At 44.6% G+C, this 25,669-nt stretch overlaps 1 protein-coding gene across 8 annotated transcripts in view; it reads left to right on the top strand.

The window, feature by feature from the left end:
- Positions 1–25,669, top strand: part of KIAA1217 (KIAA1217 ortholog) — a 1,418,769-nt gene that overhangs the window by 485,433 nt on the left and 907,667 nt on the right. For all 8 annotated transcript variants that reach the window (XM_086941665.1, XM_086941664.1, XM_086941666.1 and 5 more), the window contains one exon: positions 19,602–19,882. In XM_086941665.1, the coding sequence (XP_086797791.1) occupies positions 19,602–19,882 (281 nt within the window). The remainder of the gene's footprint in view (positions 1–19,601; positions 19,883–25,669) is intronic.

Genomic DNA, 25,669 nt, shown 5'->3' with positions numbered 1-25,669 from the left:
ATGTCGCCGTACGTAAGGGTGGTGTCAAATTTGCCCAGACATGGGAGCGGTTTCCTCGACATCCAGGTGTATACACGGACGGGCGCGAAACGCAAGCGAGGTTTTGGGTCCATGCGTTCATGTTCTGCAACCGAGATGTAGTTGAGCGACGCTCCGCTGTCCATCACGAATTTGGCAGCGTGGTTACCCACTTTGATGTTGAGACGTGGGTATCGTTTGAGCTGATCATTATCAGCAATGTTGACGTATTCAATGGTGTATGAAGATCGCTTGGACGAGGACGATCTTGATTCCCTTGACGGAGAACGACGATCCCATCTGGAGCGTCAAGAGTCTTGGCTGGAATGTGATGACGCGGGAGATCTAGTGGGCTCTCCTTGAACCGCTCTGATCTGGTGACGTTTGGTCTCCGATCTCGAGGGCCTCTGCGGGCCATCGCGTCTGTCATTATCACTACGTCTTTCTCTGTGGTAGTCGCCACACATGGCTTCAAAGTGGTTGGACCGTCCACATTTTCTGCATCGTTGGCCCATGGCAGGGCAGGAGTCGATGTGAGGGTAGTCATATCCGCACCTGAAGCACCGCCTCGTGCGTTCGGGTCGTCGATCCCTCCTCTCAGGTTCCTTCCTCCGGTAGTCCGGGCGTCGTCTGGGCGAGAATCTAGAGCGTCGTGATCTGTCTCGCGGGTTTCGTCTTCCGCTGTCACGCCGTTCCTGTCTTCCATGACGTCGTTCTGTGACACGGTTGGCGCGTTCGTGACTGGTACTAGGTCCGGTTTCAATGTCCGCCGCGTTTTCTTCAGCTTGGTCGTACAACCGGGAGTTCTCTTCGATTTCTTCTAGTACTTGCGGTTTTCTTAGCAATCTTCGCCTCAGAGATTCCGAGTGACACCCAGTGATTATTTGGGATTTAATGGCTGCATCAGGCGAGAAGTTTGTAAAATCACAGTATTTCGATTGTCGTCGCAGTCGATGTATGAATGAGCTCAGTGGTTCTTCTTTCCCTTGGCGCTGCTGGTGGAACTTGTGTCGTTCGTAGTCGACATTTCTCTTGTGCAGGAAACGTTTGTTTAGCACATCTTTTACTTTGACGTAGGTGTCGGCTTCTGTATTTGGGATCTCTCGCACAATTTTACTTATCTCACGCCCCCCTAGGTTGCGGAGGGCTATTATTTTTTCAGTGTCTGGCTCTATTTTGGACCCTTCAATGTAGTCCTCAAAGTCCTCTAGCCATTCTTGCCATTTTTGGCCCATGCTGCTTCCGATTGTTACTGTTAGTGGCTCAGGTGCTCGTAGATGCGTTCATCCTTTGACTTCAGTTCGCGCTGGAGGGTTAGACATCTTGACGGTGGGTTTTCAGTGCTTGTTTCTGGCCTTTATTTCTGCTGCCAGTGTTCGTTTGCCAAGAATTGTTGTTGTCAGTCACCAATGTTTGTTTGTTTCCAGTTACCAATGCTTGTTTCTTTCTGCTGCCAGTGCTTGTTCACTTTGCTCAATGCCTGACTTCAAAATGGCCACCTATAGTTTGCACAGGGAGGATGTCCCAGAAGTCGCCTGACTCAAAGATGGCCGCCGTGGATGTCTGCAGGCACTACTTTCTCTCTCAGCATTCAGCTCCTCTCTTCACTCGGGACTCACCGGCCGTCGTCTCTAGGAGCAGTATCTTCCTAATTCGGCTCCCTCAGGTCGCCACTGCGGTCAGGTGAGGTTGGGGTGGGCTCCCGCCTTCCCTTGCAGAGTCCTCGGCGGCGACAGGCCAATGCTCACGCATCCAGCGTGAGATTCTCCGACATCGGAGTTCAGGCTCCGATTATTTCGCGCTTAGCAGCGCACAACAGCAGGCCTTCGTGGGGCGATCGACCCCAGGGGTTACTCGTCTTTTGGCTACCACAATCACCAGGTCGGGTTGGGGTGGGCTCCCAACTCGATTCTTGAATTTCCCGCTCTTCGGTGCCGACAGCGTGCCAAAGCTCACGCATCAGGCGGGACTCGCGTTTTCAGCGCGAAAACTTCTTCTTTCTCGAGCGTTTCACCGCTCGTGGTAGCGGCTCCCTCTGGGCTCCCACAGTCACGGGAGGGGCAGGGTCACCTACTATGAGTCTCTCTTGGTTGGCAGCAGTACACGGCAGCAGGCTCTTCTTGTCCAGCGCTGCAAGGGGACATGGCTCTCTCACTCGATCCTGTGGGCTGCAGTTCTGCTCATCCCACCCTCGTCGCCAGTTGTAGCATCCTGCTACAATAAATACAGACACTTCTTAGTGTATAACTCAGAGCTTTATTTACTGCTCCTTGCTCCTGCCCTGTCCCTACCTCTTCCCCTCTGCCCACCTAACTCCGCCCACCCAGCTACTGGACTGCTAACTTCTTTACACTGTGTACGGCATGCATAATGCAACAATAACCCTCCACTTAGCATCTGGGAGGGCAGAGGGCAGCGTGCCACTATACGAGGTGCTCGTACTTCCTACCGATGAAATGTTTTCTAAACGTTTGCCTACTTTTATATGAAAACTGTAATTGCTGCAGCAGGTCCCTTCCCTTGGCACTGCCATTATGAATTCCACAACACACGTCAGTGGGAGATCAAGTAGTCTCTGGTCATAATCCTCAGATATTCATGACTCGAGTTCTGAAGCTCAAGTATTGACAACTTTGGACAGTCACAAAACGCAATGATACTTCTATGAGCACTGTGAGCGACCAGAAGTGTGGCCGCGAGGGCTCATTCCAGAGGCCCTTCCAAGCAATGCAGGGTTCCCCCACCTGCGGGGTTGCTATATGTCAACTGGAAAAATTTGAGAAATCCACCCAAGTGGCAGGGGGGGTGTGATAAATTAAACTTTGCCGGACTTGAGAGAGAATTTTCCTGACCTCTGGCATCGGTGTGAAAAGTGCAAGACACTAGGGAGGGATTTGCGAAGCAGCTTTCAGGCTGTGTATTACGCAGAAAATCTGCTGTACTATTCATAAAATCAGAGATAGCTCGTTGTGTAGTGTTAAAGGACAGTCTTGCTGATCTATAAACTATTATTATGGTAAACTTTTATGTCGGCCCTGCTCGAGTGAAAAGCCAAGATCACTCTCCAAGCTGTGAGTACTAGCTAGGTTACACGAACATCAGTGTAGCAGATGCCTCAACCCACTGAGTCATATTGCTTTATTAATTTACTGACATTTCTGAGGGCAAAGCAGACAATGGGTAAACCGATGTTAGGTTGGTCTGACTAAAAATCAGCTTCGCCATTGATTACCAGATATCGACGGACTCTGCCAGGTACCTACCTGTCCTGTAGCAAATGTTCCCATAAATTGTTGTGTTGCTGACAATGCCCCAAATTATGTGGTGGTAAACCTATAAAATGAGCGTTTATGTCAGTTTACTCATCCCGCAAGCAATTGAATTAAATGGTTACTGGTTACTAGTGGCATGCCACGTTGTTCAATAAATGATAGCTTCTTGCAACTGCCAAGGTGCACTACAATTAACTTCATGTTTTCACCAAAAGAAAACCTATGTTTTAACTCTCTGTACTGTAATCTAGGATACGATGAAGCTTAAAACCTTATGCAGTAATGCCTTTTTTGGTGTACTAGTTATACGACAATACACAGTACTACATAAACGTGCATGCAACAAAAAGCACTCACCCAAATGCATTGTCTTGCGACTCGATTTAGAAAATATGTTTACCTCACTCTGCAAAACATTAAAAATGAAAATGTATGCCACTTATTGTGTCCTGAAACGAAATAAAATAACGTAACATTTGGCCGCATAAAATCACAGCGCTTACCGAAAGTGGGATCTGGCTTCCGATAAGTTTGACAGTCTGTACTCAAATAACGTGAACCTGAGATACCATAAAAGCGAGGCAACATTGTTACTATATGCCAAATGGCCGAATTGTGAAACGATAAACATAATATACTATATTGCGCATTACCTTTATCAAAAATGCTGCCTATTATGCGTGCCCCATCAGGCATACTGAAAGGATAATACGCTGTAGTCAGCTGATTGCCTTGAATATTCCTCCCGTCGACCCTGTGAACCCGCGAGCATAGAAAGAGGACAAAACCCTCTGTCTGTGTCACGGTGCTAATATAATAGAAAATATGGTTTTATAATATGCACAAATAACCTAGACGTGTACCAGTAAATGAACAAATGAGCGTAAACTGCTAGTTGTGAACCAGCGATTGTGTGCACAAAGACGAGCGGCGAATGAAGTATATCAACATTAGTGGCATACTGAACATAAAGAGTCATACACACTGATATATAATGCTTATGCTAATTTTACCGGTAATGTAGTAATGTGCATTTACACAAATGGTTCTAGACGTGTGCAGAGAACTGAGACAAATGAGCGTATGACGCTAGTATACTCCGTGTGTACCAACAAATGTGTTCAAAATACTGAGGCAAATAAAGTTTGTTGACATTAGTGGCATGCTTTGTGTAACCATGAAAATAGTCACGCGTACCGAAATAAATTGCTTAGAAAGTCTCAATCAATTGCCAAGTACTAGATGTATGGGTGATATCATAACTATGTGTATAGAAATATGCTGTGTCCAGCAACAATTAAACTTTCCAATTTGTTGTAAATGGTAACTTTTAATATATCTTATCATCAGGGCTTGGCGCAAGACTGAAAATTAATGATAACACAAGACTAATAGATAGCAAACGCAAGTCCCAGACTGTACCGGCTAGATAAAGTCTAGGACAAACATGCGAAAGCGATCCAACTGTAAAAAAAAAAAATGCCCGCGAGTAGTGCGCGGGTGCGCCACTGCGAAGCAAATGTCTTCAATTATCGCTGCCGCGTCTGGCTGCGATAATTGAAGACATATGGCCTTTGGTGCACGTAACAGACACCAATAGGCGGAGCTGCGCGACCGCCCTTGGCCTATTGCGTGTTCTGTTTTAAAAGTACACGCACGCAAAGGTCAATGAAAATGGACCTAGGAAATAACACGCACGAGCTACGTGGAATTTCCAGGTCCATTTTCACAACCCCTGAGAAAAGGACTCTGGCTGCGCGACACTGCTGCACAGTGTACGCTAGGCCGAGACCTAAAACGGCTAATGCCTGCCTCCCCAGCCATTTCTTTAGCTTTGGGGACCTGGAATAATCTGAACTGTCGCACTTACAGGTGAGAGAGATGGTTAGTAGTTGTTTTGGCAGCGATGACAATGGCAATGGGTGGTGCAAGCTGCAGTGGCCTCCTGGTCAGAGCCCTGGCACTTAATATTTTACAAACTAAGCACTGGCTAAAAGACATTGGCAAAGCTAATAGTTCTTGCGTAGACAAAATCTATTTGCTTTTTCAATGCTTTATCATTTTGCATTATTTTTAACCCCTTCCATGCTGATGACGAACCCCAGCCGTCATGCACTACGGTGCTCGTGTGCTGATGACGGCTGGGGTTCGTCACGGCCCGTCCCTGTTCGTGCTGTTTACAGCACACCAGGGGAATCGCGGCCGTATAGAAGGGGTTAAGGTGCATAGTTCGATCAGTATGTTGTGACTAGCATATAATAAACATTTGAGACAACTCTCCTATAGAATGTTGGAGATTGTAGAATCCAGATGTAATTAGTTATTTCTGAATGATTGGTTCTAAAAATTCTTCAAAGAATAAACGTATAGTAGCTTGAGGATTGTCAGGCCCTGCGTGTATTCCCACATACCTGGTGTGCCAACCCTACGATATAATAAACAATGTCAAAGTTTACCTACTACTTGTAAATCATTTGTCATAGGTCACTTCCCAACAGGACACGTATGCTGCATATTAATTTATTAAAGATTGTTTTTATAAAGTGCTACCTGACACTAAAGCAACTTCATAGAGCTTTGCCTTGGAGCGCAATATGACATAGCATCTTCTTGTATATAGAAGGCTGAGGTAGCGTGATGATCTTCTGCATGGCTTTCAGGTACTGCCTGGATGTATTGATGGTAAAAGGTTGGTGGGGGAAAATTCATCCGTGAAATTTGTTGGTGGAGTGTCTGGAAGGCTAAAGACATACTTGTGAGGATAGGGATTGGGAAAGTCCAGAGAACAATTGTGGCCCTCCTGGACGTCGGTCAAAAGAAAAGATTTTCTTCAGACCTTCAGAAATACATGAAGTCATGCTAAACACCTAGATGACACCCAGTTGGCAGGGGACAGCATTCCAAAACGAAGATAGCTGAGTATAGCTAGGCCTTCTTCAGAATCCTTTATCTATAGTTGTTGCAGTGGAAGTGGCTTCTAAGACCCTGGCTTCAAAGCCTCTGGTGAGCTGGAATGGTAATAATATAAAGACCATAGAACAGACTGTAGTTATTTAGTGACTAAAGAATTACCAACCAGCAAGACCTCTTATCTGACCTATATTTCTTTAGTGCAACCGTTCAGGTCCCAAAATGTCAACTACCCAACATCACTGTACAAAAAATCTGAAATTTTCAGAGAGATTTTTATTCATTCATTATTTTGCATCTCTATGTGTTATTCATTATATTGTATTTTTATCAATTTTTTCTTTCATAAATACATAAAAACATTTTATATATTTTTTTGGGGGGGAAATATTTTTCTTTTTTATAAACGTTGGTTATACAAGATCATACATTTATACATATAACATTATCTATACAATGTATTACCTTTTGAATAAAGCAATATACAATTCATTGTAAAACAATTATATCACCCCCCAAACAGACTCACGCTTACCAGTCACACTACTCTCATACACTCCCAGTCATAGTAAAGGAAGAAGAGAATCAAGCCTATCAGGGGTCCCACAAATGTCTAGATTGCGAACGCTTTACTACTGGAAGACCTTAAACATCAGTTGTGTTTGATGACATTGCCTCTCTGGGGCCATTCCTCATGGGTACTATGTTAGCTACGCGTGTTTTGGTGGGAAAACGACCTTCTTCATTACCAATATATATCCGAAAAAGAATCTCAAACAAAACAAATGGATTGATCTGTAGCAATCAAACCAGTGGGGGAATAGTTTCAAGTATCACACACTAGGCAGATAGTCTCTAGACGTGCATCTTGATATTAAACAGCACACTGTCTGTGCAGAGAAGTGAACAGGCCTTTTCCTGTCATAATGTATATTGTTTAAATCAGAAGAAATGCAGACAACTGCGTATATTGCTCATCTTCTTACTGAGGTTCTTCATGAGAAACATTTCCCAGCACAAGTGAAGTCGGCGCAGATTCACTTGCCTTCCCCACTAGAGAATTAAACATGAAGTTTCAAATTGTGCTTTTTCCTCAATGTAGAATCAGGGAATGGTCATCAAGGCAGACAACAGTGAAGGCCGCCATATACCAAAAGTGGTGAGGCGGGGGAGCGGGGAGGTAGTGAGGGGGGTGGGAGGGTGCAAGGGGGAGATGAGGGACTATCTATATAATAATTGTCCGCCTCCATAATCGCGCCTCGTTGCTGGGACTTCCTTGTCCCTACAAACACTGTGACTATGTCACAGACTCGCTGCCTGGGGATCATGCTTAGTGGGCTGGAAAGACACTCCGCTCTGGTTAGGGAGTCTGTGAGGTTTCTCTAATCTGCCGGTTCTATACAGCCGGGTTAGACAAACTTGAGTGCACATGTGTGTTTTGGTCAGCCTGAGACGGCGGGTCAAACACACATGAGCAGTTAGGGAGTGCAAGCAGCACTCCTCCTCCCCCATCCCATGCCGTGACCCCGCCCCTCCCTGCACACGCTGGCTGAGCCAGTGGCTTACAAATAAAATGATAATGAAATATAGTTTTATTTTTTTTTGCTGTTGGCTCTGAGCCAATGGGGCGACGCTCCTCCGCCATTGCGGAGGAGCCACCCCTGGGCATTGTGTAATTTGTGGCAACTGAAGCCAAGCGAAAGCATTTTGTCACTCTGCACAATTTAGTGCAATCATAAGTTTATATGTTGCACAAGGGGGCAGATTTATCATTGGATTGTATTGCCTGCCTGCGTGGATATGGTAAATCTGGCTTAAGGATTGTGTTGCCCTTGCAATACCCTGCATGACACAAGGGCAATGAACACGATGATCCACCCATGTAACGCCTTCCCAGCGCAGAGTAACGACTTGTGCTGCCTTGCGCTGCTCCAGGTTTACCTTGCGTAGCCCTGCTTTGCTTCTAGGATCCACCCTGATGGTGTCTGTTATGTTAGCCTTAACCACTTGGGTGTTTGATACTGCATGAGGGATTTTGCTAAAAGGCACAATTCAGAAACTCTTATGCGCACCTCTGAGGATATTACATAAGCAAACTAATAACATTACCGTTTTAAATTCCACATTCAAATTCACAGAACTGAGAATTGTAGGATTGTGTTATCATACATTTTTCTATTTCCCTTATTATGGTGGAAATCTACCTCCATGGTTTTTTTCCATCACCATACATTTTTGGTTGGGAGAGGAAGTAGATTTATATATACCTTTAAGGATATTCACAATCATTTGCATTTTATTTATGACTGTGAGAACTGTGAAGATCTACGGCTGTGAAAGGCAGGCGTAAGCAACTTTTAAGGGCGATGAAGGAAAGTGAACACCACCATATTTCACGCTGGAGTAGATTTGGCGTTTCTCTACCGCAGATTTCCGACCAAGTTGAAAATTTCCAAGAGTACATTTTATCTCCGTATACCTAAAGCATAATTTTGATAAATTTACACCTAGATTTAAACTATCGAGAAAACAGTTTTAACATTTCATTGATATCAGCTGACATAAATATTTTTTCATAAAATATTGCTCCATTGGGTGTAGATTTTCTATTAACTCCAATATGATGCAATATTTTTGTAAGCAATATTTAGAAAACACTGATTTTGTCAGTTGATATTTAGGCCACAGTAGTCTGGTGCCATACCGTAGTGAGTTTCTCCATGCATTCTGAATTGGGCACGTGCTAATATATTTTGGAGTATGACAGGTGGGTAGGAGCGGTTGTCAGGCGTGAAATATTGTCTCTCTACAGTTCTTTCTTTTCCGTTTTCACCCTGTTCTCCTCTTTGTCCCATCATTGAACTCTTTAATAAGTAATGATAAAGTTGGCCATGTACAATAATATATTATTAATCAAATGTCATGAATATTAAGTGTCATAGAGTCATTGCAGAGGTTGTTTTTGCCCTGCTGGCATGGTCAGACACAGTATCTCGAGGGAGAAAAATACTCGTACCCTTGTGGTAACCGGTAGGTCCTAAATAAGTTAGTTTGAAAAGAGGAGAGTTTAGGCTTGGAGGAAGTGGTATTTTCCTGAAATTAGTTGATTGGCATGTGTATTTCTGGAAGGTTATCCACTTGATTTGGAAACATCTTGAACTGCATGTATAACATTTTTGTTTGGCATTATCATACATTGCTAAATCATTGTACTCTGTAAGAGATATTTCCATACACTAGTATCTTGCAGTAGGTTAGGGTATTAAATGCATCCTTGTAAAAAAGATGCTTTAAAATAGTCTGTACTGGCAGTGGCGGAATGCTAGCCCCTGCAGCTCCTACATTGTAGAGGGCCCCCTTCATTCCTAAGGGCCTCTGCACTGGGCCTTGTACATCTGTGATAGGTCCTTGCTGTTGCTTGCTGTTCTGGCAGCTGAGCAGTTGTACTGTTAGACCTGACACCCTTGGATTGTAGTCCCCAAACTTTTTGCCTTCACCCCTCTCGCTTTCTGAACACTTTTTTTGTTGGCTGTTAGGACTCTTTGCACTTAACCACTGCTAACCAGTAATAAAGGGTTGCGCTCTCTCCTTTAAACATACTAAAATTGACTAACATATTAAAATTGGCTTACAGCCAATTGGCACATTTTATTTACTTGTACGTTACTAGTAAAGTGGTACTACATGTACCCAGGACTGGTAAATTAAAGCTACTAGTAGGCCTGCAGCACTGCACTTGTGGTGCCACCCACGTCAGTAGCCCTTTAAAAACAAGCCTCAGGCCTGTCATTGCAGCCGGGGTGTGCAGTTTTAAATTACCATTTTGACCTAGCAATATAAACCTTTTTCCAAACCTAAACCTTCTTTTTTAATACATATAAGTCACCCCCAGGATAGGCCCTAAACAACCCATAGGGCAGGGTGTGTTGTATTTAAAAAGCCGGACAAGTAATTTTAGGTTTGCATGTCCTGATAGTAAAAAACTCACAAATGCCCTTTTTACTATTGCAAGGCCTACCTCTCCCATAGGATAACATTTGGTTACCTTATTACATTTGTTAAGTAATACCTTTTGTATGAGAACAGGTAGGAATAATATGTTTGGTGTCTAAGGAAGTGTACTTTAAAACCCTCTTTAATGGTAAAGTCAGATGTTTTGTCACAATTCTGAAAATGCCCCATTTATAAAGTTATTATTATGCAACAGTGGTTCTTATGGGTATCATTCATGCCAAATTCTGTATGGAGGTTAGAAGACCTCATACAATCAATGTTTAAATAATCTTTAATAGATCACCACCATAAGGATACAAATAACCAGCTTAATGCCTTCAAACACAGAAATACATACACAAAATAGTACTATGTGACCAGTGTGATGCCCAACACAACATAAAGTAATAAAGAAGAACACAGTCTCAAAAGGGGCAGACTTGTTGCTAACAAACAGCCACCTAAAGTACTTTGGTACAATAATTAGCAATTTCTATATAGGTTTGCACGTTACATATTTATGAGGTTTCGCACCCTAGAACGTTACAAGGGTATTATCAGGACAGAATTGATATGGGGACATTTGTGGTGATAATTAGAAAGCAATTAGAAAAGTCGGTGAACTGTGTCGAACTAGAAAAATGCGAGGATGCAAGGTATAATACCTGAAATATCCTACTGAATATGGGAATGTAACCACATGAAAACCAGACCACCACAGTGGGTGAGTGAGGTAAGAAAATCAGGGACTTACTCAGAAAGGGGGATAACCCTGTGAGGGTAAAAGTATAATATACGGTTATATAAAGGCCTCGAACAAGGTTTTGAAACATGAAACCCCTGATTTTATGCCAAAGTAAATTAATCATACATAAAACTCACCCCTATAAGTAAGTAGGCAAATAATTGCATATTCACGTGGTTGACGGGGCTGCAAGAATCCAAATAATGCCTCCAAGTGTCCCCCACAGTTACCCTATCATTATAAAGTATTCAGCAATAGGATGCAGGAGCAAATAGGCTTATTACTGTGCCTTTTGTGGGAACCGATGCTCTGATGACGAATGGCAGGACCGGACCGTCCTTGTCAATGGGAAGAGCGTGAGCATGCGCTGTGTCTGAGCATTAAGAATGAGCTCCAAAGCAAGGCTTAATCTGCGGTCACGTTCCAATCCTCGTTCCAGTGCAGAAGATACCGGTGACTAATCATGATAATGGAAGGCAAAAGAGACGAGAGAGGGGCATCTTAAGAAATGGTAATGTAATGTATGGAACATTCCATACATTACATTACTGCAGCTCACTCGTCTCGTAACCTTGGTATCAAGTGATTCATAATAATCACTTGATACCCAAGTTGTCGTGGGTTTAAGGGTTCCTCTTGTAGCTTTTAAACCGTAACTTTTATAAAGTTGGCAATTTCTTGTCCTATCCATTTGGTGCCTGCCTCCTTTTTCTGGGTCACATGATTAGGTGTAGTTGGCAGTTTGCATTTGTGTATTCCTCCCAGACAGTATCACAATGTAGGGCCTAGGTGTTGGCAGGATTGGCCATCCTAACTTGAAGAGGGAGTGGGGCAGAGCTGTCACCTGTCACACTTGCACTTCAAAGCCACTGCCTCAGTGCACACACAGGAACTTCACACTAACCTATTGTGACTGCAGACATACTCAAGTCAAGTCAAGTCAAAGAGGCTTTATTTCGATAAAAATTATCATAAAAGCTTCACAATTTACAAGTACGCAAGTTCATTTGATTAAAAAGAAAAGACGATACAACAATTTAATTACATTCAGCTTAAAAAAGTCTTAATTTACAGATAAAAGGAGCGTAACATAAAAGAATGGTTAAAAAGGAATTAAACAATTTCTTTGAGCCTTTTACTTCTAATACACCATGCCCACGATAAAGATTTAGAGAGGGTACAAACATACAGTGGGCGAGAATCTGACATTAAAATACGTAGTGCCTCAACGTGGTGCCTGGTCCCCAACAAGCGGCACAATTGTTTGAGCCATTTTCTTCTTGGTTGTTCATACACCTGGCACTCAAACATGAAGTGTGCCACTGACTCTTGTCTAGATGTACACATGGGGCAGAACTCTGTGGTCTGTGCTGGCGGTTTCCACCGTGATGTAAAGGCGTGCAGGGGGAGAGTTCCAGTTCTAAATTTGAAATAAAGGGTCCTATCAAATGGTTTTTCAATGATATCTAGATACAGTTCTCGGATCGGTAGGTCCTTAAATATCAAGAAGTCCTCCGTCAATCTACCCAATGTGCGATTACTACTCCGTTGGGACAGAATCCAGTTCCAGTATAGACTCTTAAGTGTTGCCTTTGGTGGAGAGGACCTATTTGCCCAGGCTTCACTTATGCCCAAGTTGCACAAGAGGGATTTCATGTCTCTTAACCATTTAATTCTGTGCCACCCTGGTAATGACATAATTTCAGAGAGCCCTTTCACATAATTGGCGAGCTCCGGAACTCGCCACAACCGGGCCCTTAAGAGTAAGGTCCGGAACTTTGCTAATTCTTCAATAGGGCGACAACCCAAGTCGAGCATTAGTGGGGCCATGGGAGTACCTCGGGGAAGTGACATGATGGCCCTACAGAACTTCCTTTCAGATCGTGACAATTCATTGATGTTGCATGAGCCCCATAGTTCTGCCCCGTAAAGAGCAGAGCTAACTCCCCTTGCTGTGTAAATATCGATAACGGGGGCTATAGGTCTTATAGCGCATGAGCGCTGCTCCTTTAGGAGAGCCCCTGTTACCCTCTTGTGAGCTAATAGCATTTTATCTAAGTGAGGGGCCCACTGCATGTTGTGCGACAGCCGGATGCCTAGGTAATCAAATACGTCTACCCTCCCCAGAGGTACAGCGTTTAGCGTAGGGGGGCGTACAGATTTTTTAGGGGGATTCATCACAAGGTATTTCGTTTTATCAGCGTTGATTACCAGGCCCCGTTCTGCACAGAAAGTCTGGAAGTTATTGAGAAGTTTTTGGAGACCCATTGGGGATTTGGATAGCAGAAGCGTATCATCAGCAAAGAGAAGGGTGGGGATACGCTCCCCCGCCAGAAATGGTTCGTCTGAAGGATCTTTCAACAGATGCTCAACCACTCCGTTAATATACAGAGAAAAAAGGGTGGGAGCTAAAACACATCCCTGGCGAACCCCTCTCTCTACCGGGATACTGCTGGTTCTTTCCCCCCCTGTACCCCATCTTATCTGGGCAAAGCTGTTTTTATGAAGCCTTACAAGTAATGATAAAATGTAATGCGGTATCCCCATGTCAGTGAGGACTCTCCAGAGGGTCTCCCTAGGTACAAGGTCAAAGGCAGTCTTTAAATCGATAAATGCGAGATAAAGACTGCCTTTGCCTATAACCACCACCTTCCAGTACACTAGCATCAATGTAAAGGCTTGTTCTATTGTGCCAGTGCCTACTCTAAATCCTGCCTGATAATCAGAGAGGATGTTGTTATCGTTAATCCAGTCCTGGATTCTAACTAGCAGAACCTTGCCAACTACCTTTTGGCTGATGTCCAACAAGCTTATAGGTCTATAGTTGGATGGGTCGTCCCTAGCACCTTTTTTAAAAATAGGGACGACCTCCGCCCCTTTCCAGGATGTGGGAATTGGTGCACCCCTGCAGATGGCAGTAAGCAGGCAATGAATAAATTTCCCCCATTTCGGAATATCTGAGCGCAATAGGTCCCCAGGAATACCATCCGGGCCGGCCGCCTTTTGGGGCATGATGGTACTAATGGCATATTCTACTTCTTTTATTGAGAAGTCAGAATCCATTAGGTCTGCCTCCCAGTCCGGTTGGGTCATAATTGTGGCCACCTCCCATCCCTGATCTTCTTTGGGTGTATCTGAGATGTTATATCCAGGTTGACGAGTGTATAGTTTAGAGAAGTGGTTGACCCACGCTTGGCTAGTGATGTTACATGTTATAAGGTCGCTATCTGGTCTATTTCTGGTTCTAATTGTATCCCAGAAGCGCCTTGGATCTTTCTTGGTACTAGCCTCTTTTAAAGTACACCAGTACTCTTCTTCCCAGTCCTTTTTTGCGTTTGCCAGTATTTGCTTGTGCTCTTTCCTAGCTTCCTTTATCAGGGCTTGTGATCTACCCTTGACAGCCTCAATCAAAAGGGATTTTGCGTGTCTGCAAGCAGATGTATACCAGTCATGCTTGCCCCTAGAGTTTTGGGGTGCCGTATTACTCCCCACACGCCCCTTAGTCAGGAATATGTCCCCTATAGACCTGAGTGTATCCTCAAAGATAGATGTCGCCCTTCCAGTTGAAGAGGCCGAATTGATAATATCCAATTCCGATTGGGAAGCTGTAAGCAATTCATTTATTGTGTTAAGTTTGACTTCATCAGCTGAGATTTTGTTCCACTTTAAACGTCTCCCACAAGAAGAAACAGAGATTTTGTGGGCATGTTTGGGGGACGTTTCAGCTGGTTTATTAGGCCAAGGATTTGTTAAGGATAGGGAGAGCGAATTGTGATCACTTTCTACCGTAGGTAAAACTGCCATGTCTTGCACTAGACCCCATAGTGAAAAATCTAGCAGAATGTAGTCGATCTTCGAGGTGTGATTGACTCTATTATATGTAATAGCGCCCAATGGGTCTGAGGATGTACGACCATTTGCGGCTCTTAGGCCAAACTCCAAGGTCAAAGCATTTAACTGGATCGCACAATGAGACCATCTTTTGATTGGGGGGATAGTTAGAGCTGGTATACTCCTTTTAGTCAAAATGGTGCTGAGGTACGACTATTGACACTGGTGTGATTGTACAAGAGTGAGACTAACAAAAGACTATCAACTGTAGCTGATACAGTTGATAGTCTTTTGTTAGTCTCACTCTTGTACAATCACACCAGTGTCAATAGTCGTACCTCAGCACCATTTTGACTTACAGGCTTTGTTGTTATTTAGGTAGTCTTACAGGGGGTAATAGCCTGTTTTGTCATTAAACACTTCCCTCGGACCCTCTCTTATGATTTGTTTAGATACCCCTTCTAGTGTCATCCTCTCCCAAGTCCAGAATGTCATCTGAGGAGAGTGGCTCATAGGTACAGTTAAAGTCTCCCGCAACTAGGATCTGGGCACCCTCAACATTTTCTCTGAGTTCTGCTTCAAGAGTGGTTACAATCGGGGACATAGACCCATGTTTAGTACTTCTGACGTATATGTTAAACAAATCAAGGGTTAACCCCCTGCGGGGACCTCTCAAAGAAAGTCCTAGAATATCTGGACTATTGATCTGCTTAGATTTTATGCGACCCTTCCCATTGGTATTTTTTACCGCAGGCACAAAGTATGTAACATAACCAACACGATGGAGTGGTTCTAGGCTCCAGGTCTCTTGGAACAAGCAGATCTTATGCGCCTCCACCAGAGTATTCCACTCAGGTGAACCCAGTTTCCTGTGGATGCCTGCTAAGTTCCAACTAAGAATCATTAATGAACCCTTGGAGTCATAGCCATCACTGTATTGAGGGCCCAGACATTCAATTGGAGGCATAGCCTGAGCATTGCTAGACACTAGTGTAAAGATAGGGTGAGGGCATAAGGATGAAGTTTCCATCATTATGTGACCCTCCTCATGTTTTCTCGTGTCTGGTAACAGAGTGTCGGTTTCCTCAATAGTAAGTCAATCCACCTCGTCCAGTGCGCAGAACCTATTTCAGTGTGCGTGCTGCGATAGAAAGGGATCATATTCGAGGGTACATTGCCAGGGGGATTGCCATTGCTGAAATCTCTGCTGGGGTGCTTGCTGATAACCCCTGCTCATAGATATTCTGTCTCTCAGCATTTGTCTTTGGGGTATGGTCGGGTAGAAATATGAGAGATGCAAAGGGTGGATTTGTGTGTTAATTCCACTAGGGCGTGCATTGCATATGTATTTAACTGCAGCCGTGTCCCTAAAATTAACAGTTATAATATCCCCTGCTATTGCTTTAATACTTCTACCTATCCAATCCCCTCGTCTAACCGTTAATATCTCCCCAGAGATATTTGGGGGTAGAGGTCTATTTAGCTGTAGCCATTGTATACATTTGTTTTTTAGTTCTATTTGTGTTTCCTTTTTTCCCTCCTTCATGGGTGGCAATCCTGTCAATACCACCACAAAGGGCAGAGCTTCAGGCGGAAGATTGATTGTCTTGAAGCGTGCCAACCTTCCCTTTCCTACTTGATTTTTTATTTGGGGAGTGTCTGTACTTATGCCTTTTTTTGAATTTTGACCAGTTTTATCATCTGAGGCTGGGGGATTTCCAATTCCTTGCTTCGATTGGGCCTGAGGGATGGTGCTAGATACACTAGGGTTGAGGGGTACAGGGGCTTTCTTCCCGATCAAAGTGTTGTTTAGTGTTGCATCCTTAGGTTTGCAAGCTAAGGGTTGGTTAGTTGGTGTAACCTTATATTTTGGAACGTTATTAGTAGTACCCCCTTTTGGCCCCCCTTTAGTTGATATACCATCATTTGCCACTTGCCTATTGGGACCCATCCCTTTGCTATTTATTAGGGATGTCAATCTGTCGATTTTTGACATAAGTGGTTTGATGTGAGCGATGATGGTATCTTCCAGGTCTGCCTTAAGATCAGCCACCATGTTTGCTACCCAGCAAGGTATTCCCGGTGTAGAATTGGTGATAGGGGTCACTAGATTATGGTTTGATGTATTACTTTGGCCCTTTTTTTCCTTCTTGCATGCACGGGCTTCACTAGCTTTTTTAGGCGCTATATTACTTGGGATCAACTTCTCCCCATCCCTTAAAGTACTAAAATTGGATTGAGTGTTTTCTATGTCTCCTGTTGATTCAATAGGGGCCTGAGCGCATGGGAGCTCGGCAAAGGAAGCGGTGACACCAAGACTTAGGTCTACATCATCAGTGGCGTCTATAGTAGCTACCAAAGGGTCATCTACTACATCTTGTGAGTCATGGACAAATATTGTTGGTGGTAAGGACAATCTCATTTCTGTATTAGCTATTGCAGTTGATACTGCCCCTATGGTCTGCTGCAGCATAATGTCAATTGCTGTAAGTGTGGGGACAGGTTGGGGGGCGGCCACCTTCTGTTTGTTATTTGACCGTAAAGTAGGAATCCTAGTAGTTTTTCTGACCTTTCTCATACTACACAGAAACAGAAGGGTGTGGATAGCACTTAAAGATTGACTATTTTTAGATGGTGCTAAAGATTGACCACCCACAAGGTGTAAATGAGTTGAGGCAATAGATGTTATTTTAGGTAATTTAAATACCTTCTTGACAGCAGCAGTAGTAAAGTTAGGGGGGTGGCCCAGCCCAGCCTCCTCTGGCCTCAGAGGGCCGTAGAGGGCCCGCCCTTTGCCCGGGCTTAGCCCCGGGCGCTCCCGCGACGCGGGAATAGGTGTCGGTTATATCGCTCTTAGGGCTGTGGGCGTGGTGGTGGTCCGGGCCAGGTGTGCCTGGGCAGAGGGAGTCTTGGGACTTGCAGTCCGCCACAGATAGGCAGTCAACAAACAAAGTTCCACAGGAAGGAAGCGCCACTCGCAGTCAGGGCGCTATGCGGCTCCAGTTTCACACGGTCACTCCTCACAGAAAGAAGCATACAGGAACGTTGAGAAATGAAGAATGCTCCACAATTTGCTATGGCCTCACAAACACGGCACAGTGAGCTCTGCGCAGCGGCACCCGCGATAACGGGTGCGGCAAGCCGTTTTCAATGCTCTTAGGGCTGTGGGCGTGGTGGTGGTCCGGGCCAGGTGTGCCGGGGCAGAGGGAGTCTTGGGACTTGCAGTCCGCCACAGATAGGCAGTCAACAAACAAAGTTCCACAGGAAGGAAGCGCCACTCGCAGTCAGGGCGCTATGCGGCTCCAGTTTCACCCGGTCACTCCTCACAGAAAGAAGCATACAGGAACGTTGAGAAATGAAGAATGCTCCCCAATTTGCTATGGCCTCACAAACACGGCACAGTCAGCTCTGCGCTGCAGACATACTGGTAACAGGACAAGGAGGCAAAAAATTCCAGACACCTCTGTAGGGGAAAAATTCCAGAAGCTTCTACTATTTTAAAGCTAGTACCAGGTATAAAAGCAGGATCTTCAGATCCACTCTTCTGATTACTTCTGCGCCTGTAAAAAAACTCAGAAGAAGAACTGCCCTGTTGCAGGAAGGACTGCACTGCTGCCATGAAGCAAGAAGGACTGCCCACCTCCCCGAGGAAGGAAGACAGCACCTACTCCTTAAACCCAGAACCACCATAGTGACTCCAAGGGCTACTTGTCCGGCCTCCTTTTCTGAGCTAAAGGGACATAACAAGCTTCAGAGACCTGTCCTGCACCTGCCCAGATTCAACTGGACCTCCCTGGGCCTTGCTGCTGGCCTATGCTGGAGTGAGGCCTGATCCACAAAAGGTGCCCCTTCGGTCCTGGCCCTTTGGCTAGCATCAGAGTGTACTCCTCCTGGCCCAAATATTGGTTCCCTCAGAACCAACACAGCCAATGCAACTCAACACAACGTGACACAGGACCTCTCATCACAGCACCTCTCAGCCCCTGATCGGTGGCCTCATCAGAATATACACAGTGCGATGCAGCGTGACGCAGGGACTCACATCGCAGCCCTTGCAGCTCTTCATCGAGACCTACGCAGCACGGCGCAACTAGAGGCAGGACCTCGCATCGCAGGCCTTGCAGTTTCTCATCGGAATCGACGCAGTGCAAATGCAATGTTTTGTGCCCCGCATAAGGTCATAAGGTACAATTTTCAGTGGGACTAACTGGTCCCTGTTAAGGGCACATGCTTCATCGGGGCCAGCCTAAATATGTGATTTTGGCCAAGTCCATCATGACCACAGTTGCGCTTGGTGCTTTTAGGCGCTGTACTTACCCTAAAGTTTTTACTTTGCATATCTCCAGTTCTACTGATTAAATTTTTGTCATTTTGGTGTCAAATAATTTCTTGCATTCTACTCTATTGTTCTAAATTTGCATGGGATTTTTCTTGTGTTCTCAATTTCTTTGTGTTTGTGTGCTGCATAAATACTTTACACATTGCCTAATGAATGGTTGTGGTTCATCTTGACAAAGATTGTGTGGCTGTTGATAGAGAAGGGCTCTCACCTCCCTCAGCAATCAAACTAAGTTGTCACAACCACAAATGGAGGGAACCAGGGCATCACCACAACCTTCAGCCCGGGTGCCATGCAATTCTGTGTTATGTCACTGTGTAGCGGTACTCCTATACGCTACATATTCAATGTCATCTTTTGATTATTTGTATAACTAATTTTTCAGTTAATGTTTTGGCTTAATCTGTTTAAGCTGTTGAATACAGAAACAAAAATGCTTTCAAGGAATTTATCATCGCTGGCACACTCTTATCGTTCTTTGCATTTTTTACAGCTCTGGGAACGGGGGATTCGCCTGTGATTTTGCTGGATGATGGTGATGGCCACAGCAGCAAAGAACAAGTTGCCAAAAGAAGCAATCATGTTCCCCCGAAGACTTCTCGTGGTATTCCTCGAAGACATACAGTAGGAGGGTCACGTACGTCTCAGGAAATTCTGGGAATGCAGTCATCGGACATGGATAGGAAGAGAGAAGCATTTCTAGAGCATCTGAAGCAGAAGTATCCACACCATGCAACTGCAATAATGGGTCACCAGGAGCGACTTAGAGATCAGGTAGGAAATATGTATGGCCCTGAGATTCTGTGCTTGAAACATGAGTATAGGTCTATCTGTATTTTTACAAGTAGGTCACATGCCAATTGTTCAAGGCCAGTGTAAATAAGAATTAGTGGAGTTACTTTGGTGTTCTAAAAAAGGTAGCAACATCACAAAATAAAATGATGGCCGGAGTGTTGAAACTTTTCAAACACTCACCCCAAGTCACAGTTCTGGGTTTTGTCCATCATTACTTTGCTCGCCATGTCACCCCAGTTTGGATCCAGCTATTTGCAAATCAGTCTTGATCCTGCTCCCCATGGAAACAGTCCATCCCGAACTGCCAAGCCAGGGACTCCCTGGATCTGAAACAAGCATTCTGGGACAGGTTTCGGGGTATCACTCCTCACCAGCTAAGTTAGCTTGAATCCAGTGGGGCAGCAAGCAAGGCTCCCACGTCTGGGCACACCTTTAGCCACTTAGAGCACACATGGCAACATCACAAAATAAAATGAGGGAAGGAGTGTTGAAACATTTCAAACACTCACCCCCAGTCACAGATCTGGGTTTAATCCAGTGTTATATTGCTCGCCACGTCATCCCAGATTGGACCCAGCCATATGCAAATAACTCTTGACCCTGCTCCCATGGGAACAGTCCATCTTGAACTGCCAAGCCAGGTCATCCCTGGATTGGAAATAAACATGCTGTGACTAGTTTTGGGGTATTATCCCCTTATCAGCCAGGTTAGCTTGAATCCAGTGGCTCAGCAAGCAAATTACCCACGTATGGGTATATACCCTTAGCCACTTAGGATGCACATAGTAACATCACAAAATTGTTTCAGCATTCCATCCATCAATTGTTCTTTTTGCATTTGTTGCCTTGAGTGGGAAGAGAATGCCTAGACGTGGGTCCCGTGCTCACCATGCCACTGGAGTCAAGCTAGCCTGGCTGATAACATAACCTATGTATTTGTAAAGCACATGTTCACCCATAGGCATCTTTGCACTGAATAACAGATGTGTATTGTTACCTTACTCAATTGTACTCATTTTATCAACCTCAGATGAATGAAAGGCTGAGTGGACCCGCGGGGATTTGAACTTATGACCATGAGGTAGAACACATGCCTTTGCAGTGGACGCATTAGTCCACTGTGCCACCAGACCAGGCTGATTAGGGCTAATACCCTGAAACCGGTCCCAGGATGCTTGTTTCCGATCCAGGGAGGACCTGGCCTGGCAGTCCAGGCTGGACTGTTCTCATCAGTAGGAGGGTCGAGACTGATTTGCATATGGCTGGGTCTAAATTGGAATAGCATGGTGTGCAGAAAAACGATGGTTTTAGGTCCAGATCTCTGTACTGGGGTGGATGTTTGATGTTGTTTCAGCATTCTGTCCATCAATAGTTCTTGTCAAACCCCGAGTAGGACGGGTATGCCCCGAAATGGGTCCCATGCTCATCATGCCACTGGAGTCAAACTAGCTTGACTGATGAGGGGTAATATCCTGAAACAGGTTCCATGATGCTTGTTTGCCGTCCAGGGAGGACCTGGCCTGGCAGTTTGGCTGGACTATTCCCATGGAGACCAGAGTTGAGACTGATTTGCACATGGCTGGGTCTAAAAAGTAATACCATGTTGTGCAAAAAAATATATAGATTTAGGCCCAGATTTCTGTACTGGGGGTGAATGTTTGACATTGTTTCAGTATTCCGCCTATCAATTGTTCTTTTTGCATTTTTTACCCCGAGTAGGACCTGTATGGTCAGACGTAGGTCCCATGCTCACTATGCCATTGGAGTCAAGCTAGCCTGTCTGACGAGGGGTAATATCCTGAAACCGGTCGCAGGATGCTTGTTTCCGGTCCAAGGAGGACCTGGCCTGGCAGTTTGGGCTGGACTGTTCCATGGAGAGCAGGGGTGAGGCTGATTTGCATATGGCTGGGTCTAAACCCGAATGGCATGGTGTGCAAAACAATTGATGGGTTTAGGCACAGATCTCTGTACTGGGGTCAATTTCTGACATTGTTTCAGCATTCCGTTCATCAACTGTTTTTCTATAAAAGGTTCCAGGTCTTAATCTCTGTATGGACATTCTGTGTGGTATATGTTAGCAAAGGACTTGCAGAAAAGGCTGTGATTTATCATTAAAGGCTAGCTGTAGAGGAATAATATGAAACCTATGAGGGTTTGTTTTGGGGATCAGAATCCATTTCTGACAAGTTGTTTACTAAGCTGTCATCTGAAAACATAGACTGCAAAAATATATTTTGCCGAAACAGCCAAAATCTAAAAAAAAGAAATATTTTCCCACAAAAAATTCAACCTGAATTTAATTCCTAAATCCAGCCAAGCTCCGTTCTACATATTTTACCACAGGGATAATTTGCTGTTCTATCTCCAGGTTCCAGCATTGTATCCATCAAGTGCTTATTGAATTCGGTTCTCATAGAGATTTTTCTAGTGCTAAAATTATTTGAGCTAGCAGTTTTGTTACTTTATGTTTTTGGAGCCTGTTTTTTCAATAGTTTGTTTTGCATTTGCAGTCTATGTTTTCACATAATACCAGTCATTAAAACTACACAGGTCGTCGCTCTGAGAGTGGTTATTGAGTGACGATTCTGATTCGGTCTTCCTGTTAACTTTTTTAATACCTACTGGAGCTAAAACTGGGACCTCCCTGTAATCTTTAAAGGGGGCTTTCGCTCTGCCCTTTGTGGAAAAGTACCGACCTATTCCCAAAGCAGCAGTATTTCTTGAAGCACTGGAATCCAAGCTGCAAGAAGGTGGCTATTGATGCGGTGGAGAGCATAACGTCTTCTCTTAAATTAGCAAACTAGTTTAGCACTTTACCAGTACTATAACATTACTTAATTGGCTCAAATTATTCTTTGATTGCATTCAGAGGCACCCTCCATTTGATAATTGGCAGGACATTTTTCAGGATGGTGTGTTGTCTGCAAATCTCTGCGGTGGGCCATTGCTAAGGTTACATTAGTATTGTATCATAAAATCTACAATTCATTGTGTTGTTTTTGGTTTAATTGCCAATCATGTAAACGCCAACCATCATATATGGAACCTTTGATGTGAAATAAGGGCGCTATACTGCGGCCTACCACACCCCAAGTTACTTTTTAAAGTGGGATTGAAATATCAGAGCACTTGCCTTGGTGCCACTGTGATATATGTGACAACTTCATACAACCAACATTTTATACATTCTAGTAGATGTTGAGTTTTGCAAAACTATTTGCTCTCTCAGAATGCGTTGCAGTTGCAGGTTTTGAATAATCGCATGTACCTGCGCCGCGGTATCTAGACGGCCTCTACAAGGAGGAGGGCTTATTTACAAGCACCTTGCGCCGCCGGTGCGTCATTTTTAATAGGGGAAAAAGTGACGTACCGGGGGCGCAAGGGGCTTGTAAATAAGCCCCAGGAGTTTTTATGAGCTTCTGGAGTCCGTTGTTTGTTTCGCGCGCCCGATATTTTGGCGCGCCCCTCGTGCCGCCCCATTTCATCCAGGAGAATCAGGCTTCGAGGTCAGCACAGAATGAGACGAGGCTGATAGATGGGTCTCGCTGGCGCGGCGCATCATGCTTCGGAGGCGGTGACCTTTTCGCACAAGTGGGGCGGAGGAGGCGGCGGGTGAAACTGTGCAGCGTTAAATTGCTTCCCTTTGGTTTAATTACTCCGGCGACTTCTGTGTGGACATCCAAAGAAGAATAACAAATGTTCCACTTCAGAAAGAGAACATGTTGATATTTAAGACGCCTGCTTTGTTTATGGAGCAGCTGGGCAAGATTAGCATATTTATTGACAGTGTCGGAGGCTCAGTTTATGTTTATCTCTGTGAGGCCTGGGACTGGGGCGAGTCCGGCTCTCACTGCAGAGTTAGAGCTGTTTGTTCGTTGTCTGGAACGACTGCCTTTGGTATTTTGCTTCCATCATCTCGTTCCCCCCCCCCCCCCCCCCCCCCCCCCCCTAACCCTGAACCAGGCTGCTGCCTTGAGGCCACAGTTGATGCTCTGCAGATTCACGTTCAGAGCTTGTCCAGCTGCACAGGTATGTTCGTGCTCCCTTTACTGCTTCCAGGCCAGTGATCAGGTGCTCAAGTTCAACATACATCCTAGTAGCTATCCCCCAGTGTTTAATTTGAGCCGGTGGATGGCACTGCTGGCGTTCCGGGTCTTGGTTTTGGGGACCAACACTTATTTTTCTGCATTAGACATTTACAGCGAGAGAGAGAGAAACACACAAATCCAAAAGACGGAAAAACCGCCATAAAGGGTCTAAAAGGGAGAAAATAGGAACCTACAGCAGTAAGATAAACGGTCAGGACCTTTTTGGTAAACGAGGAAACACCACCCCCTGCTTGTTACTCTCCGTTGTTCGAAAATAGCCCAGCGTTCGTGCAAGCCAGCAGTGCTAATATACAGTGGCATCATTAGTTTCAGGTGTGGAAATAGCTATATCTATCAACATCTGCAATTGACCCTTCATGGGTTTATTTTACACTGATGCTGGTGTACTGAAGTGGTCTCTGCATCACAAGCAACCTACAACACAGGGAAGCAGATATACAAATGCTACTCTCATTTTGTCTTCTTAGCCCAGCGCTTTCATATCTAGTTTTCTTCTAGAGTGAATTTTTCCAAACTCCATACATGTCAAAGTCTACTGAGACCCATCCCAATGGAAGTGGGTATAGTCATGTTATGGCCATAGACTGCGGCAGGGCTCGAGTCGGGGTACCACACGGGTGGACGCCTTCACCCCACTTATTTTACCGGGAGCTCTATAACTATAAACTGCAACTGAGTGCAAGCCACCTTTCATGACGTCACTTCCTGCTGTGACGTCAGCGCCCCCCCCCCCCACTTCTTTTTTTAGGACTTGTGCCGTGAACTGCGGCCTTTACCAGGTATGTTGCACATCAGTGCTGCTTTTTGTCATTATTCTGCTTCCACTCGATAACGGCTGACTGTACTGGATAAGTGAACTGTGCTTAATTTGAGCGGGTGGTTGCAGATGGGGCCCACTGGCACTCATTTTTGGGGGAACCAGCACTTATTCGTCTTCATCAGACTTTGACCCAGAGCAAGAAAGAGAGAGAGAAACGCAAAAGGGTTAAAAAAAAAAAGGAGGAAGAGAAAGGCAGAATACCAGGGACAGAAAGAAAGCAATGATGAAAAGAACCTGAAGGAGTGAAAAAAAGGGGCATGAACTGTCTGATGGTGGATGAAAGAGGCATCCGGTGGAATAAAGACTATGCACCCTTAATATTCAACATCCCAGACCTTCAATAGGGCCGACCATGGGCTTCCAGCCAATCTTTGGGTACTGCATTTATTCTTTTACAAATTAAGCATTGTAAGTGATGTGGCATACCCAAAAGCAAAAATCACTTTTTAAAGTTTTGGGCATGTCACATTACTGTGTGTCAATGGGGGTAGCAGGAACCCTCTGTGCCTCTCTAAAATGTGGTGCAAGGTTCTAGAACTATTTTCCGCGAAAACAAAGACAACTTTTTCTTATTGAGTAACCTTTGCTGAAAAGCAAAAACAGCATGCACGGTAACATTTAGTTGAGTTTTGAAAATGTTAGTAGTTGATTTTTGTACTTTTTTTGTTTTTGAGAAGCCTTCCTACACAATAGGTCCTTCCAAAGAATGTGTGGAGAACTTTCAAGAAAGAGCTTGAGTTTTAGCCCAGTATCTTCTAGTTACCAGCTTTATTTAGTATATTCAGCCATAAAGCTTTTTAAATCTCCAGCTAATAATACAAGTGTACAAATGTAAAC

The sequence above is a fragment of the Lissotriton vulgaris genome, chromosome 10, assembly GCF_964263255.1.
Source record: "Lissotriton vulgaris chromosome 10, aLisVul1.2, whole genome shotgun sequence".
NCBI classification, from domain to species: domain Eukaryota; kingdom Metazoa; phylum Chordata; class Amphibia; order Caudata; family Salamandridae; genus Lissotriton; species Lissotriton vulgaris.
Note: the sequence above shows the minus strand (reverse complement) of the source record. Positions and strands in the feature narration are given on the sequence as shown.